At 44.8% G+C, this 17030-nt stretch overlaps 1 protein-coding gene across 1 annotated transcript in view; it reads left to right on the top strand.

The window, feature by feature from the left end:
• Nucleotides 1–16772, top strand: part of LOC140459593 (serine/threonine-protein phosphatase 2B catalytic subunit gamma isoform-like) — a 59491-nt gene extending 42719 nt beyond the window's left edge. Inside the window, exons 10-14 of the mRNA XM_072553852.1 lie at nucleotides 2506–2571; nucleotides 3649–3730; nucleotides 3875–3972; nucleotides 8330–8359; nucleotides 12981–16772. Coding sequence (XP_072409953.1) covers nucleotides 2506–2571; nucleotides 3649–3730; nucleotides 3875–3972; nucleotides 8330–8359; nucleotides 12981–13414 — 710 coding nt within the window. The 3' untranslated portion in view covers nucleotides 13415–16772. The remainder of the gene's footprint in view (nucleotides 1–2505; nucleotides 2572–3648; nucleotides 3731–3874; nucleotides 3973–8329; nucleotides 8360–12980) is intronic.
• Nucleotides 16773–17030: the final 258 nt, after the last annotated feature.

The following is a 17030-nucleotide window of genomic DNA, read 5'->3' as shown; positions in this document are numbered from 1 at the left end:
TGAAGGGTCTGTTTCCGTGCTGTACATCTCTATGACTCTGTGACAGGAGCTGGGTTTGGTGTTATTGCAAACTACAGGGGGACAAGACTTGATTCAGTCAGTGTAGTATCGGGTACATGTATTTATATTGAAGGACGATCAGGAACTGGAATTTGGAAATTTTTGGACAGTGTGGATTGAGAAGGTTTTGAAGTCAAAAGTTTGATGTAGATTTTTTACTGCTTGTCATTTAGTTTTAAATCAAGACTTTGAAAAGCGAACAGGCAAAACTTTAAGATAGATGAATGAAGGGACTTATAGCTTTAATTGTGAAGATTAGTTTGGGACTTCTCATGCTGAAGATTCAAAGAGTATGGTGCTGAAAAAACCCAGCCAGCCAGGCAGCATCTGAGGAGTAAGAGAGTCGATGTTACGAACAGAAACTCTTCATCAGGAATGAGGCGGTGGCCCAAGGGGGCTGAGAGATAAATAGGAGCGAGGGGGTGGGGCTGGGGTGAAGGTAGTTGGGAATGCGATAAGTAGATGAAGGTGGGGGTGAAGGTGGAACGGATCGGGGGTGTTATGAAAGTGTAGAGATGTACTGTACTTTGAAGAGAGTTGAAAAGCTAGCAAGGACGAACAAAGCACAGGAAGTCCTGAGCAATGTTACAATGTAATACTTGGTCAAAACAAATAGCTGCAGATGAGTTGCTGTGAAACAAAAAACAAATTCAAATTCAGCCAATCAGTTTAAAATTTGCCCCAAGATACCCAAATCCAATCAAATTTGAATTTAGTGTGTTGATAATATTAAAACCAATGAAACAATCTGATGTTTTGGGGTATGAAACCAGACATTTTGAACAGTTCGGGGGAGAACTGCCAAAGACCAACAAATAGAGACTGCTAGCTGAAGAGCTCTCTGCAAGGGACCAGTCTGTGGGGAGTTTGAGGCCAACCTGGAGAGAATCTACAAAGGAGATTTGGCAAAACTGACTGGGTTTGAAATGTGATTTTGTTTTTGTAAATCTTAATCAGGATTTTTTATCAGATGAGTATTGTAGAGTGGGAGGTAAAAGATAGATTTAAGAGAAATGAGTTACAAGTAGTAATTGGTTTTAATGTTCTCTGTTGAACTTAGAGTAATTACTTTAAATAGTGACTTCAGGGATAGTTCTTTGCCCGTCGAAATTTAACAGATTACAGCGTGAAGTGAGCTTCTCTGTGTGTCGAGTTTAAATTAGCAGAGGGGTTTACCCCATGTCATAATAGTGGGAAGGAAGATGGACAGGTAGGATAGTTCAAGAGGGCGGTGCCAAGTGGAAAGTTGGATCTGGGATAAGGTCAGGGGCGGGAAATGAGGAAACCGGTGAAATCCACATTGATCCCATGTTGTTGGATGGTCCCAAGGCAAAAGATGAGGCGTTCTTCCTCCAGGCATCAGGTGACTAGAGTTTGGCAGTGGAGGAAGCCCAGGATTTGCATGTCTTTGGCGGAGTGGGAAGGAGAGTTGAAGTGTTCAGCCATGGGGTGGTGGGGTTTGTTGGCTGCGTGTGTCCTAGAGATGTTGTCTGAACTGTTCTGCAAGTTGGTGTCCTGTCTCCTCAATGTAGAGGAGACAATTCAAGAGCATTGGACACAGTCGATGACATATGTGGAAGTACAGGTAAATCTCTGTCGGATGTGGAAGAGTCCTTTGGGGCCTTGGACAAAAGTGAGGGGGGAAGGTGTGGGCGCAGGTTTTGCACTTCTTGCGGTGGCAGGGGAAAGTGCAGGGAGCGCAGGGTGGGTTGTGGGGGGGTGTTGTGGTGTGGACCTGCCAAGGTTGCCCTCAACTAATTGATTGTACAGAATTGAACTATATCCCTCTAATCCCAAGCACGTTCACAAGACAGATTAACTCTGCAGGGACAATGTCAGTTACATAAAAAGGCGTGGACCTGCTGAATGTTGTCGAGCAACAGCCAACTGAAGATGCAGTTTCGATACACGTATAGGTGAGTGAGTTGGAGGAATAACCTCCAAGGAGCTGGTCACAAATGGAGAAGAAACCAGACAAGCTGCACAGTAAAATGTCTTCTGGGAACCTGAGGACATTCCAGAAATCACTATTTTTAAAATTCATCTTCAACTCTGACTGCTGAATGTTACTTATAATTGACTTTCATCTAAACGAAAAGCTGATCTGAAGATTGCCCAATAATTCTCAGAATGTCAGCATTGTGATCTTGATGACAGAAAATTGACTCGAATTTGTGTGAAGTCTTCCCAACTTTCTCACCTTTGAATTCAGACCCTTGGCCTTTTTATGTAACTGACCTTGTCCCTGCAGAGTTAATCTCTCTTGTGAATGTGCTTGGGATTAGAGGAATACAGTTCAATTCTGTACAATCACTTAGTTGAGGACAAGTCTTGCCATTTGTTCTAAGAATAATATTGCTTCTAACAGCCAAATGATTCTCGAGCTCTGAGTTCTGCATGGCACTGTGATTCTGCCTGGCCTGAATTGTCTGCTGTCTCTTCCAGTTACAGACATGCTGGTCAACATCCTGAACATCTGTACTGATGATGAGCTCCTGGATGATGACGATGGTAAGTATGAACTGAACCCAATGCCTTTGATCCAATGGTGGGTGATGGAAGGTTGCAGTTGATCAGGGGCTGGCCACCTTTCATCCAACTTCCTTTCTCCCTCCTGTTGTGACTAATGTTAGTATTGAGGGAGAAACCAACTTACATTTGTGTAGAGGTTTTCACAACCTCGAGCCATTGCAAGTCACTTCACAGTGAATGAAATGGCTTGGGGCAGCACGGTGTCTCAGTGGTTAGCACTGCTGCCTCACAGGGTCAGGTACCTGGGTTCGATTCCATCCTCAGGCAACTGTCCATGTGAGTTTGCACATTCTGACCGTGTCCATGTAGGTTTCTGTGGGATGCTGCAGTTTCCTCCCACAGTCCAACGATAGAGGTCAATTGGCCATGCTAAATTGTCCATAGTATCCAGGGATGTGCAGGCTAGGTGGGTTAGCTGTGGGAAATGCAGCTGTACAGGGATAGGGTAGGATGGTGGGTCTGGGTGGGATGCTCTTCATAGGGTCAGTATGGACTTGATGGGCTGAATGGCCTGCTTCAACACTGTACAGATTCTATGAAGTATTTTTGCAGCGTAGTCAATAATAAAGAGTAGAAAACACTGTAAACATATCGTGCACAGCAACCTTTTCAAGTAAGGTGGTCATGACCAGCGATCTCATTTTAATGACTGAATTTGACTGACATTACAAATGACTTTCTCACGATCACCGTGTCCTTAGCTTGACAGTTTAAGGACAGAGAGTGAGAGAAGAGTTCTCTCAGCCGAATGGCCTATTTCCTCACTATGGAGATTTTATGGAAAGTGGTGAATATATTGGGATGGATGCATTTTTGATGTAAGTGCTAAAATTAAGGCTCAAATCTGGACTCGGACCTCTCCTGTGCTTCTCCTCTCATTGTGAGCTTTCTTCTCGAGGAATTCATGGTGTATGTTCTGATGGCCCTGGATTGCACCTTGACCACTGGGTTTGTCACCATCCGTAAAACCCAACGCTTATGTGTAACTTGCTTGGGGCTGACTGGGTTAGGGGTCTGTCGAGCCTAATGATAGCCTTGTGCACCTCTTTGTCTCAGCTTCTCAACATGATCGCAAGGAAGTCATCAAGAACAAGATCCGTGCAATTGGCAAGATGGCCCGAGTCTTCACTGTTCTTAGGTAGGTTGTCTGATGTTCCTGATTTCTCAGTGGCTGGAAGTGTGCTGTGCTGCTGCTGTATGACTATGCACGCGGTGCCTTCATTTCATGTTTTTTTGGCAGCTCTTTCAAGTTAACCTTTCTGTTGGTTTGTTCTCTTTGCAGAGAGGAACATGAAAATGTACTGACGTTAAAAGGCTTGACTCCAAGCGGCAATCTGCCTCTTGGTGCCTTGGCAGGAGGAAAATCAGCCTTGGAGAAAGGTTAGGAAAGTTAGTGTATGCCTTCAGGACTGTCCCTCAGGGGCACAGACAAACTGTTTCTCTCCTATATACCATATGCCTTCTTTCCAGCTCTCTGTGGAACACATTGAACGCTCCTGTTCCCTCTCACGGTTATCCTTCCCTCTCCAGCCCCAGCCCTGTTCAAAGCACCTCACCACATTCTCTTTGCCAGTGCTTTAGTTGGAAAATTGGAACGTTGAAGCAATTCAGTTGGAAACAGAAACCAGAGGTGCCTGAGGGTTCACTGCGATCAATGCTATTGTCAGGGAGAAATTCCCTTTTCTCATTTCATGCACAATCACTGCAACATTGATCCCTCTCCTGGTTGTAACTTTGCAATGTCCTAGTTTGAAAGCTGCTGTCTCAGCTCCTGCTGACACCCTCAGAATGATGAATTCACATGCTGGTGTGAAATTTCCTCCCAACCCCAGTTCAGGGCTTTTACTTCGAGTGAGGTTGTGGGCTATGTGTTTTGTCCAGACTCATTAAGTGAACGGGTCACCAGCAGTGATACTGAGGACATAACTGGAGCCCTGAACCCAGACAGGAACTCCCTGCTGCTGCCTTTATACCCATTGGGAGATTGGCTGGAAATGGGGTCCCTGATATTGATGCTGCCTTGCTCCTCAGTCAGTCTGTGTTTCAAATTATACCTGAGCTGTATACCGGAGGTGAGAGTTGATGCAGATGAGGCAATAGCAAGAGGTAGACCAGCTAGTGGGAAGGATTTTCCTGGGAAGAAACCAAGGGGTCAGTTAAAGTGTGTATGCTTTAACACAAGGAGTATCAGGAATAAAAGTAATGAACTTAGAGCATGAATCAGTACCTGGTGCTATGATGTTGTGGTCATAACAGAGACATGGGTTTCTCAGGGGCAGGAATGGTTGCTGGATGTTCCAGGGTTTAGAGCATTTAAAAAGAATAGGGGGGGGGGAGGGGGAAAGAGGAGGGGGTGTAGCACTACTAATCAGAGAGGGTATCACAGCTACAGAAGCTTCCATTGTCGAGGAAGATCTGCCTACCGAGTCAGTATGGGTGGAAAATAGGAACAGCAAGGGAGCAGTCACCTCATTAGGGGTTTACTACAGGCCCCCCAATAGCAGCAGGGAGATTGAAGAAAGCATAGGTCGGCAGATTTTGGAAAAGTGTGGACGTAGTAGGGTTGTTGTAATGGGTGTCTTTAACTTTCCCAATATTGATTGGAACCTCCTTCGAGCAGAAGATTTGAATGGAGCTGTTTTTTTAAGGTGTGTTCAGGAGGGTTTCCTAACTCAGTACGTTGACAGGCTGATGAGGGGAGAGGCCATTCTAGACTTGGTACTCGGAAACGAGCCGGGGCAGGTATCAGATCTTGTGGTGGGAGAGCATTTTGGTGAAAGTGACCACAACTGCCTCACTTTCTACATAGCTATGGAGAAGGAGAGGATTAGGTAAAATGGGAGGAAATTTAATTCGGAAAGAGGAAACTATGATGCGATCAGACATGAGTTAGGAAGCATGGATTGGGAGCAATTGGACCATGGTACAGGCACTATGGACATGTGGAGACTGTTTAAGGAACAGTTGTTGCAAGTGATGAATAAATATGTCCCTCTGAGACAGGCAAGAAGGGGTAAGATAAAGGAACCTTGGATGACGAGAGCAGTGGAGCTTCTCGTCAAAAGGAAAAAGGTAGCTTACATAAGGTGGAGGAAGCTAGGGTCAAGCTCAGCTCTTCAGGATTACAGGCAGGTGAGGGAGGAGCTCAAAAATAGTCTGAGGAGAGCCAGGAGGGGGTACGAGAAAGGCTTGGCAGAACGGATTAGGGAGAACACAAAGGCATTTTACACTTATGTGAGGAATAAGAGAATGGTCAAAGAACGAGTAGGGCCGATCAGGGATAGTATAGGGAATTTGTGTGTGGAGTCTGAGGAGGTAGGGGAAGCCCTAAATGAGTTTTTTGCTTTTGTCTTAACGAAAGAAACGAACTTTGTAGTGAATGAAACCTTTGAAGAGCAGGTGTGCATGCTGGAATGGATAGAGATAGAGGAAGCTGATGTGCTGAAAATTTTGTCAAACATTAAGATTGACAAATCGCCAGGCCCAGACCAGATTTGTCCTCGGCTGCTTTGGGAAACGAGAAATGCAATTGCTTCGCCACTTGTGAAGGTCTTTGGATCCTTGCTCTCCACTGGAGTCGTACCTGAGGATTGGAGAGAGGCAAATGTAATTCCTCTCTTCAAGAAAGGAAATAGGGAAATCCCTGGCAATTACAGACCAGTCAGTCTCACGTCTGTTGTCTGCAAGGTGTTAGAAAGGATACTAAAGGATAGGATTTATGACCATCTGGAAGAGTATGACTTGATTAAATACAGTCAACGCGGCTTTGTGAGGGGCAGGTCATGCCTCACAAACCTTATCGAGTTCTTTGAGGATGTGACTAGAAAAGTTGATGAGGGTCGAGCTGTGGATGTGGTGTATATGGACTTCAGGTAGATAAAAACAATGACTCCAGATGCTAGAAACCAGATTCTGGATTAGTGGTGCTGGAAGAACACAGCAGTTCAGGCAGAATCCAAGGAGCTTCGAAATCAACGTTTCGGGCAAAAGCCCGTCATCAGGAATAAAGGCAGTGAGCCTGAAGCGTGGAGAGATAAGCTAGAGGAGGGTGGGGGTGGGGAGAAAGTAGCATAGAGTACAATGGGTGAGTGGGGGAGGGGATGAAGGTGATAGGTCAAGGAGGAGAGGGTGGAGTGGATAGGTGGAAAAGGAGATCGGCAGGTAGGACAAGTCTGGACAAGTCATGGGGACAGTTACTGAGCTGGAAGTTTAGAACTAGGGTGAGGTGGGGGAAGGGGAAATGAGGAAACTGTTGCAGTCCACATTGATGCCCTGGGGTTGGACTTCAGCAAGTCATTTGATAAGGTTCCCCATGGTAGGCTCATTCAGAAGGTCAGGAGAAATGGGATACAGGGGAACTTAGCTGTCTGGATACAGAATTGGCTGGTCGACAGAAGACAGCGAGTGGTAGTAGAAGGAAGATATTCTGCCTGGAAGACAGTGGTGAGTGGTGTTCCACAGGGCTCTGTCCTTGGGCCTCTACGGTTTGTAATTTTTATTAATGACTTGGATGTGGGGATTGAAGGATGGGTCAGCAAGTTTGCAGACGACACAAAGGTTGGAGGTGTCGTTGACAGTATAGAGGGATGTTATAGGCTGCAGCGGGACATTGACAGGATGCAGAGAAGGGCTGAGAGGTGGCAGATGGTGTTCAACCTGGATAAATGCGAGGTGATGCATTTTGGAAGGTCGAATTTGAAAGTTGAGTACAGGATTAAGGATAGGATTCTTGGCGGTGTGGAGGAACAGAGGGATCTTGGTGTGGAGGTACATAGATCCCTTAAAATGGCCACTCAAGTGGACAGGGTTGTCAAGAAAGCATATGGCGTTTTGGCTTTCATTAACAGGGGGATTGAGTTTAAGAGTCGTGAGATCTTGTTGCAGCTCTATAAAACTTTGGTTAGACCAAATACTGCGTCCAGTTCTGGTCGGCCTATTATAGGAAAGATGTGGATGCTTTGGAGAGGGTTCAGAGGAGGTTTACCAGGATGCTGCCTGGAATGGAGGGCTTATCTTATGAAGAGAGGTTGACTGAGCTTGGACTTTTTTCATTGGAGAAAAGGAGGAGGAGAGGGGACCGAATTGAGGTATACAAGATAATGAGAGGCATAGATAGAGTCGATAGCCAGAGACTATTTCCCAGGGCAGAAATGGCTAACACGAGGGGTCATAGATTTAAGCTGGTTAGAGGAAAGTATAGAGGGGATGTCAGAGACGGGTTCTTTACACAGAGAGTTGTGAGAGCATGGAATGCGTTGCCAGCAGCAGTTGTGGAAGCAAGGTCATTGGGGACATTTAAGAGAGTACTGGACATGCATATAGTCACAGAAATTTGAGGGTGCATACATGAGGATCAATGGTCGGCACAACATCGTGGGCTGAAGGGCCTGTTCTGTGCTGTACTGTTCTATGTTCTAAATTATTCGCAGGGAGAGCCAAGTGCTTGTGACTGGGTTGCAGGGTGGCACAAACCTCACTTTGATCTCGACTGAGTTCGGAGCAACCTGCCATTGGAGCCATCTCATGAGTCACCAAAATGTGTGTGACATGCCCAGAGTTTGCTGATTGTTGTATAATGCTTTGCAAATTAATGGTCAAGCCCAGAGTGTACTGAAGAGCGACTCTGCATTCTGCCGAGTACTTGAGTTGAGCTGGTGATAAATTGTGTTGCAAGAGTTTCTGGTGCCTCACATCATTGTCTCTTTTTTTTCCTCCATGCTGACGTTCATCCTCACAGCAATGACTGATGCAGTAACCTCTTCTTCAGGTATGTGTTTGTATGTTGGTAATTGTGTGTTCTCACTCATGGCCACATCCCAATTGCTGCTGTACAAGCCAAGCTGAGTATCTAGCCACACTCAACTGCTGAGTGTTGGTGATGAGTGTAGGTGTCCCTGGCTGCTGCTGCTTTTTCTTGTATTTAACATTTCAAAAGGAACAGTGGAATGCATACAGCCACAGGTTACCCTTCAAGTGAGAGGCCTCATTTTGCTGGCTGCAGTGGCCTTAGATTTCCCAATTTCCAAAACTGCAACAGGCAAGAGGAAACTGCTGTAAGCAAGTGCTGGATTTTTACTTTATTTCTCCCCTTCCCCTTCCTTAGGGGATAGGGTGAGGTGATATTATTGCCCATTGCTTTTTGCCTTGAGGATATGAGAATGTCAGTTGGGTCATGTGTGATTGGAGTGGATTGTCAGCCCAACTTGGGTAAAGATGGAGGTCCCATTGACCACAGGATGTCATTGAGCAGCTGACTGCATGGGGCCACCTCAGCTACAGTAGGGAGTGGACTTGAAACTACACTATGGGATGGTCCGACTCGGCTGTTACCTGGCACATTGTTCAACTGCCTCACCTGAGGTTATCACACCAGTGATACTGCTCTACGCTACACTGTCCAGAAGCTGCTTTTACTCAGCACAGCCAAAGGGAGGTTTTTTTGTTTTGAGTTGGAAGTGGTTATGTCTGAATTCCTGGAGGTTTAAATCCTGGTGCTACTGTTTGTCCCAGTTTGAAAAGGGAAATTTAGATCACTGTGCAACCAAGAATAATGACTGCACTTTTCATGTATGCTAGGTTATCAGTTGTTGCCTCTGTATTTGCTGTGTACTTCCATTTCCGAACCTCATTAATGAATATGTATGAAGTTATTGCTCATTGCTCTACTCTTTTTATTGTATGGTAAACAGAGTTTTAACTCCAGACAAATATCAACTTCAATTGTTCTTTTTTCCAAAGTAGCTTTCAGATACTTGTTGTCTATTAAACCTGGTTCCCTGATTGGATTTAGTTCCAGCAACGGTTTAACTGTCTAAATAGTCATTTAAAATCAGTGAAATAAAGCAAAGAGCTGGAGATCTGTAACAGAAATCACTGGTGGAATGCAGCAGGTCTGCATCATCTCTGGGGTGAAAACAGAGTTAATGTTTTGAGCCCAGTGACTGTTCATCAGTTCTGACTCCTCCCTACCCAAGTACGTTAAAGTTGAGAAGATTAGCAAAGAAAGAGTGGGAACTACTCGAGACCAAAGGGGGCAAACTTGCACAAAGTCAGAGGATGTGGGTGAGATCTGAAATGAAAATTTTTCAACTGCATTCACTTGCTTCGCTTAAACATGTTAAGATTAATAAGGATGAGATGTTGCAGGTTTTAACTGGTATGCAGGTGGATGAGAATCCAGGACTGGATGAGATGTACCCTAGTCTGCTTTTGAGGCAAGGGAGGAGATTCTGGGGCCCTGGCAGAGATATCTACTACCTGGCTGGCCACAGGTGAAGGGCCAGATCCCTGGAGGATAGCTCATGTGGTTTCTTTGTTCAAGAAAGGCAGCAGGGATAGGCCAGGTAATCACAGACCAGTTTTTAATGTCACCAGAAGGGAAATTATTGGAAAAAATTCTGAAGAACAGGATTAATCAATACTTGGAACGGAGAGACATGGTCAGCAATAGTCAGCATGGATTTGTTCGAGGGAGATCCTGTCTGACCAATTTAACTGAGTTTTTTGAAAAGTTGACGAAATACATTCGTGAGGGTAGTGTGTTTTACATGGCCTTCAGTCAGGCCTTTGACAAAGTCCCACATGGAAGGCAGGGCCAGAATGTAATAGCACATAGGATCTAAGGCAAGTTGGCAAACTGCATCCAAATCGGAAGTGAAAGAGTGATGGTGGAGAGATGTTTTATGTACCACAGTGATCGGTGCTGGGACCCTTGCTGTTTATTATGTGCATTAATGACTTGGATGTGAGTGTAGAAGTTATCAGAAGTACATTGGTCGGCATAGATGTGGTGAGCCTAAAGTCCTATTCCTATGCCATATGACTCAATGATAGTCACCATGTGAAGGAGCAAGCAGGTGGGGGGGGCACTGGAGAGGAATTCTGGAGGTCTATAAGGAAACTTGGATCAGTGTCTCCATCCCAATAAGGAAGGGAGCAGTGATGATGGAGAATGAAAGAACAAGGGAATCAATAACACTTTTCCACATCCTTTCCATGTCCTGAAGGACCTCACAGCCAATGACAGACAAGTAACATGTTTTCAGTGTTGTAATGCAGAATACCAACCAGTTGCTGCATAGCAAGCTCCCACAACCAGCAAAGGGGTAATGGTCTTGTTTGAGATATAAATGTTGATCATAATTCCATGTAAAACTCCTTAGCTCTTGAGCATAGTGTTGTGGAAACTGGGAGTCTTGTTTAGTGTGTGAGCTGTAAAATGGTTCCCCTGCCAGTGTGGCACTCCCACAGTATGTGAGATTTACACCAGTATCTGACTAGCAAGTAAGAGTCTGTCTACTGAGCCACAATTGACACATACGGAAGGAACACAAGAGACTTGCTCAAGATACATGACTGACCTGGGAACTGTGGAATTATCAAAGCAAATTGCCAAATGAACTGGCAGCTGCCTTGGTCAATAAGCCCACTGCCCAGTCACCATTCTACCCATGCTGTTTTTCTACTTTCTTCAATTGATCATGGGATGTGGGCATGCTGCTTAAGGCTATGATTTAATTCTAATTGACCAAAGGGCAGAGTCCACCACATTGCTTTGGATCCAGAGTCACATGTAGGTCAGATCAGGTATAGATGGCAGATTCCTCTCTGTTTGTGAACCTGATGGGGTGTTTTTCCAATACTCAACAATAATTAATGGTCACTGTTACGGTTTTAATTCTAGATTTTGATTGAATTCAGGTTCCATGTCTGACATGGCAGAATTCAAACTCGGGGCCCCAGAACATTACTCGAGTTTCTAGATTAATAGTCTGGCGCTATTACCAATAGGCCATCACTTCTTTATTTCTAACTGAGCAAGCAGAGGAGCAGGATGAGACCATTCAACACTTGAAGCCTGCTCTGCCATTCATCTAATCATCCCACATCTGCAAGGAGTTCCATTTCCTCACCTTGCTTTAGGATGCTTCATAATCTTGGCCAATGTCAATGTAGCAATTGGCTTGTCTGACCTCCCCCCTCAGACTCTCATGCTTTACGAGAGAACTACTCCAGATTTCTACCACCTGCTGTATAGAACAGTGCTTCCATTTCTCACCTTTGAACAACCTGGCTCCAACTTACCCGTACATGCAGACATAGGAATTAGGAGTAGAAGTAGACGATTTAGCCTGAGGAGCCTGTATCACCACTCCACAACTGATCTGGTTGTGTTTTGAATTCCACCTTCCCATCTTTTCTTGATAATCTGTGATTCCCTGACTTAGCAAAAATCTATTCACTGCCGTTAAACATTTCAGTGACTCCACCTCAGTTGTCTTCTAAATCAGGGTGATCCAAGATCATGAACCCTCTAAGAATAAAATTCCCAGGGACCTTAAGTTGTAGAAGTAGGTATGGTATGGGAACATGTCACAGAATTTCAGGGTCTATGGTGCAAAGGGAGGCTATTCGACCCATTGTATCTGCACCAGCTTTCCAAATGAGTATTCTGACTGTGCCGTTTTCTTGCCTTTTCCACAAGCCCTTGCATATACCTTTTAGTTTTAAATAATCACTGAGTAACTTCCTGAATGCCTCAAATGCCAATCTCACCATATTTCCAAGCTGTGCATTCCATATCCTAACGACTTGCTGAACAAAAAGCTTTTTTTCTCCCTTCACATTTGCTCCTTTTGGAATAAAACTTTTAAATTTATGCCTTCTCATTCTTGATCCTTTAAAGAGTGGGAAGATTTCTCTCTCTGTTCTATCCAATTCGCTTACGGTTTTGTAAATCTCTCTGAAATCTCTTTTTAGTCGCCTTCTCTCCAAGGAGAACATTCCAAGCTTTTAAATCTATTCTCATAACTTAAGTTTCTCATTTCTGGAGCTGTTTTTCTAAATCACTTCTGCACTGATTTCGGTGCATTCGCATCTCTCCTATAATGTGGTGCCCACAACTGTCCACAATACTCTAACAGGTCTACAAAGTAACTTCAAAATCACCTCTTGTTCTTGTGTACTATGCTCCCAATTAGTAAAGCTGAGAACACTGCTGTTTATTAATTTCTTTCTGCACCAATCCTACCACCTTCAATGACTTCTGCACATATGCACCCAGGTCCTTTTGGTCCTTCACACCCTTCAGAATTGTATCCCCTATTTTAGATTGCCTTTGTGCTCTTCATGTGCATCATCTCACACTTCTCTGAATTGAACGTCATCTGCCACCTCTCTGACCATTTGGAACTCTACCCTGTCCTTCTCATGGTTTACAATTCTTTGAGGTTGAGGGTGAAGATCAGTTGTGATTTTATTGAACGGTGGAGTTGGGGAGCTGAATAGTTTGCAGCAGCTCGTGTTTTGTATGTTCCTGTTTGTCTATAAGCTGTGTGATTGCCAGTGCATAGCCTTACATGTTGCTTGTGTCTCTGTCCATCTCTAAGGCAAAGCTTCGCTGCAGAAGATCAGCTTTGAACAGGCCAGAGGCTTGGACCGGATCAATGAAAGGATGCCTCCCCGCAAGCCGCTGACGTTAAACCAGCCCCTGTCTCAATCTCCGCCTCCTGCACCGACTCCAACTCAGGCCCAAGCTCGAGCTCAGGCCCAAGCCCAGGCTCAGGCACGGGCTCAGGCTCAGGCACGAGCCCAAGCCCAGGCCCAGATGAAATGGCCTCCTCAGGGTTACCAAGCCACCCGTGGACTGCAAAACACTTCTCCACAGCAGCAGCAAATGGCGGGGCGAGGCCAATTTGCCACCAACGTACCTCCTGACCGTCGGCAGCAAGCAATGGGCCAGCGCCCCATGCCCACTCAGTCAGGGATGCCAGCTGCCAAGACCAACCAGGGAATAAAAGGAAAAGATAAGATGGCACACTAACAAATAATGAGGTCCTATTTATTTATTGAGAGTGCTTGGGAGTGTCCTGAGATCCATAATTCCCGACCTGTCCCGTCACCTCCGCTGTGAGTGCCCAGTTTTACTGGAATATTGTGAAATCCGATCTCTTTGACTTCAGAAGCCAGCTCACCTCCCTCTTGGACTGAAGTGACTGGAGAGAAGCCGACTGACATAGCTCTTGATTTTGTGCGGACCTTGCTAAGTTTTCTGAAGGAACATTCTGGGGGAATGTGTGGTGGATTTGGGAAGTGGATGCCATCTCAGTCCCATCTCTGCTCTGAGTGCCCAAATCTAATATTTGTTCTCAACCTGGTTCAGGGCGCAGTTGGGGGAAGGACTGCGCTATTCACTTGTGTTGCTCTGCAGTAGATGATGACAAACAGCAAATCCTGCAAATGTTGAAGGGTTGCTGAAGGCATTAATTGCCTCTTGTCCAGTGGCTGACCTGCCTTCACCCACTCCCCCATTTTTACCTGTTCCCTTCACCTATACTTGTAACAACTCATGATTTCAACAGGTGAGGCTCAGTACATCTTAGCACTCCTGTGTGTTCACATTTGGCCACCTGAACAATTCTGCCCATTGGAGAACTCAGTCTCAGTTCCCAACTAGTCATGCCTTCAGCTTTTTTACAAATCTGGCTCCGATTTTTTTTTTAAATGTGTGATCTTGAAGGCTCATCGGGAGCCTTTTGGGAAAAGGAAATATGGATACAAAGTTGATTTGTTCCAAGTTTTTATTTTTAAAAAGACAAGCCTGTTGCATGGCATGATGTCTATATCCCATTTAGAAACTTTACTTTAAAATGAATGAATCTGTATGTGTGAACTAGATTGAATCCTGATGAATCGGGAAGGTCAACGTGAGAAGGATGTTCAATTGTGAACTCTGGTGTTGCCTTTGGGGATATGTCTCTGAGCTGGTGTATGTGTGGGAGGCCAATTTGTAACATGATTGAAATCGACTCGCTCTGTTCTGTTTCTCCTTCTCTGCCTTGCCTCTGTCTCTCTCCCCATTGTGTCTGCCAGTCTCTCTGTCCCCATTCCTTTCCCCTACTTTCTGCGTCTGCCTATTCTCTCACATGCTGTCTTCTCCATTTTGTCTCATTTTAACTGACTGTCTGTCTCTCCTCCCACCCACGTTGCACACTGTCTCTCTTTCACTAGCTCTCTCGTTCTTGACAGGACTGTCAGTAATCAGGAGACTCCTGCAGGCCAAATACACTTTCTTGTAATTGAGCTCTGTTTTGTATATTTGGAAGTCTGATTGTTCAGGTTCTGTCCTGCAGAATACATCTTCTTAGTCAAACTTGTCCCATTTTGGTATTGAGTTCAGGGTGCTGCAGTGTTTGAGGAGGTCATCAGAATGTCGAGAGAGAAAATAGATCTGAGATCTCTGGCGTACATCTTTTATCACCTGACCTTTTGGATGGAAAATCAATAGTTCTTGAAGTTGAAGAGCTGATGACGGTTGCTGTTCCTCAAGGGTTGGGCCACACACACCTTTTGGAACATTAGTTCCACAGTTCAAATGCTGAATGTTTTAAAACCCAGCTTCATCTGAGAAATGACTTTCAGACTACTTTAACCAATGAAAATGAATCCAACTTGTTTGGTTCCCTCTGTGAAGACTGCTAGAAGTAAATGTAATGATCTGCAGTACCTCTTCCACTGATTGCATGAGCATAACAGTGCCTCAGATTTCGGTGTGCAATTCTGGAAAATCTTTCCTAGTTTGTGCTTTCATTCTCTTGCAATGTATGTTTGCAATGCTCTTCATTCGAGTGCCTGTGTATTTAACTGCAGCACACTGCCAATTCTCGTCTGTACTGCACCCTTTGCAAAAAACCCCAAATCACCCTGAACAAAGAAAATCTGTTCTGCAACAGTACTGCAGTACCCACCCTAAACAGTTGGCACAAATCACTGTCACTGCCTTGGGATGCAGTTGTGTATTGTTAACAGGACAGGTGTCCTAAGACAGCAGTATTGGGTTTATTGTAGCTCTGAATAAAAAGGCCTACCGGATGAAGATCACTTTTTGAATGTCACAGACGTTTGGCAGCTGACAGTCACAAAATATCAGCCTACGTGCATGTGGTCAGGCCCCTTCTCGAGTGAGCTCTGACCTTGCAGCTCTCTTCCAGTGAGCTCTGTTGGGCTGCATTTGGGCACCTCTTACTTTGCAAGGAAGGCAACTGATTTTGTAGAACAGATAGCAGAGGTGATGCAAGAGGCCAAGCATCACTAGTCAGGGGTGGACTCCTGATGGCATGGATTGCCAGAGACCAGATCATCAGTGTTCGTACAAAGGTCATTTGCTTGAGTGAACCAGACAGTCTGTTTCATGGATTATCCCTCATCTCCCCTGCTGTTAAATGCCGAGTACTGGTACCTGTGGCTTTCCAGATGAGAATGCGCTTTCCTCTGGTCGAGAGAAGTGAGTACAACAGATGAAGAGGTAGGCCGTGGGTGTGTTTTCATTTTTAACCTTAGTGAGTTTGCTGATTGTTGGTATGGGTGCCAAAGTCATCTTGTTCTCACTGTTTTCATGTCAAGAGGGGGCATGAGGTCACTTTTAAAGCCAACTGATCCCAGACCAGTGACTGTCAACACTGATGCATTGACAGATTGCTTGAATTGGCAATTTGCTGCTAGAGCGAAGTCTGTATGAGAGCAAGAGAGTTGGCTCTCATATTGATCCCTTGTTCACAGCAGATGTCTTCAAACGTGGGCATTTGTGAGGCTTTGGCTTCAGTCTCTGACTATCTGTGAACAACTGACCACATTCCAGACAACATTGGGGTCATTCAGTTTGCATCCAAGCAATCCTATCTACCCCTTCTTCCCAACCTAAGACCTAATGTCGAACACTGGCTTCGAGCCCATTTTGAGAAAGCAAATGCAAGTTTGCCACAGTGGGATTTCAGGGGCTGTTGGGTTTGGACTATGGGGTAGAAGCTTGCTCAAGTTGAAACTAAACTGGGGAGAAAGGGCCTTTCAAAGAAACCTGACCCCATCCCTGTTTTAACCACTTGGCTTCCAATTCACACAAAGATTATTATTTTGGTGTCTTTTTTATTTAGGAAAAGTTCTTTTTGCAGAGTCTTTTAAAAAAGTGCTGTAACTGTTCCCCTTTTTTTGTGGAAGAAAAGGATAATTCCCCACAGGAGAGACATTCTACATTGATACTGTTGGTTAAAAAGAGTTTCATTAACTTGTGTTTTTTGTAAGTGCACTGAGAAAACTGTCGCGGTTTCTAATTAGCATAACGATAACATATACTGAACTTTTCTTGTAACAAAATTTGCATTAAAAATCCAAGTTTGGTTTTATTAGCTGGAGCTGCAGATGTGTGTTCCTGTTCCTGGCTTTCAAGTGTGATGTTTTGGTTTGTGTGAACTGTTTAAAGTGTGGAAGAGGAGGCACAGATAGACCCAGATTCAACAAGCTGACAGATTTTCCCACTGAAAGACCCTCAGAGGGGCAATTGAGTTTGTCAGACAGCTTCATGGTCACACTGAAACCAGGCTTCTATTTCCTATTATTCATGCTAATTTCAAACAGTCAAACTACAGCATGTGAGATGGCTTATT

Source organism: Chiloscyllium punctatum, chromosome 35 (genome assembly GCF_047496795.1).
Source record: "Chiloscyllium punctatum isolate Juve2018m chromosome 35, sChiPun1.3, whole genome shotgun sequence".
In the NCBI taxonomy this organism is placed as follows: domain Eukaryota; kingdom Metazoa; phylum Chordata; class Chondrichthyes; order Orectolobiformes; family Hemiscylliidae; genus Chiloscyllium; species Chiloscyllium punctatum.
This window is presented reverse-complemented; position numbering and strand designations above follow the sequence as displayed.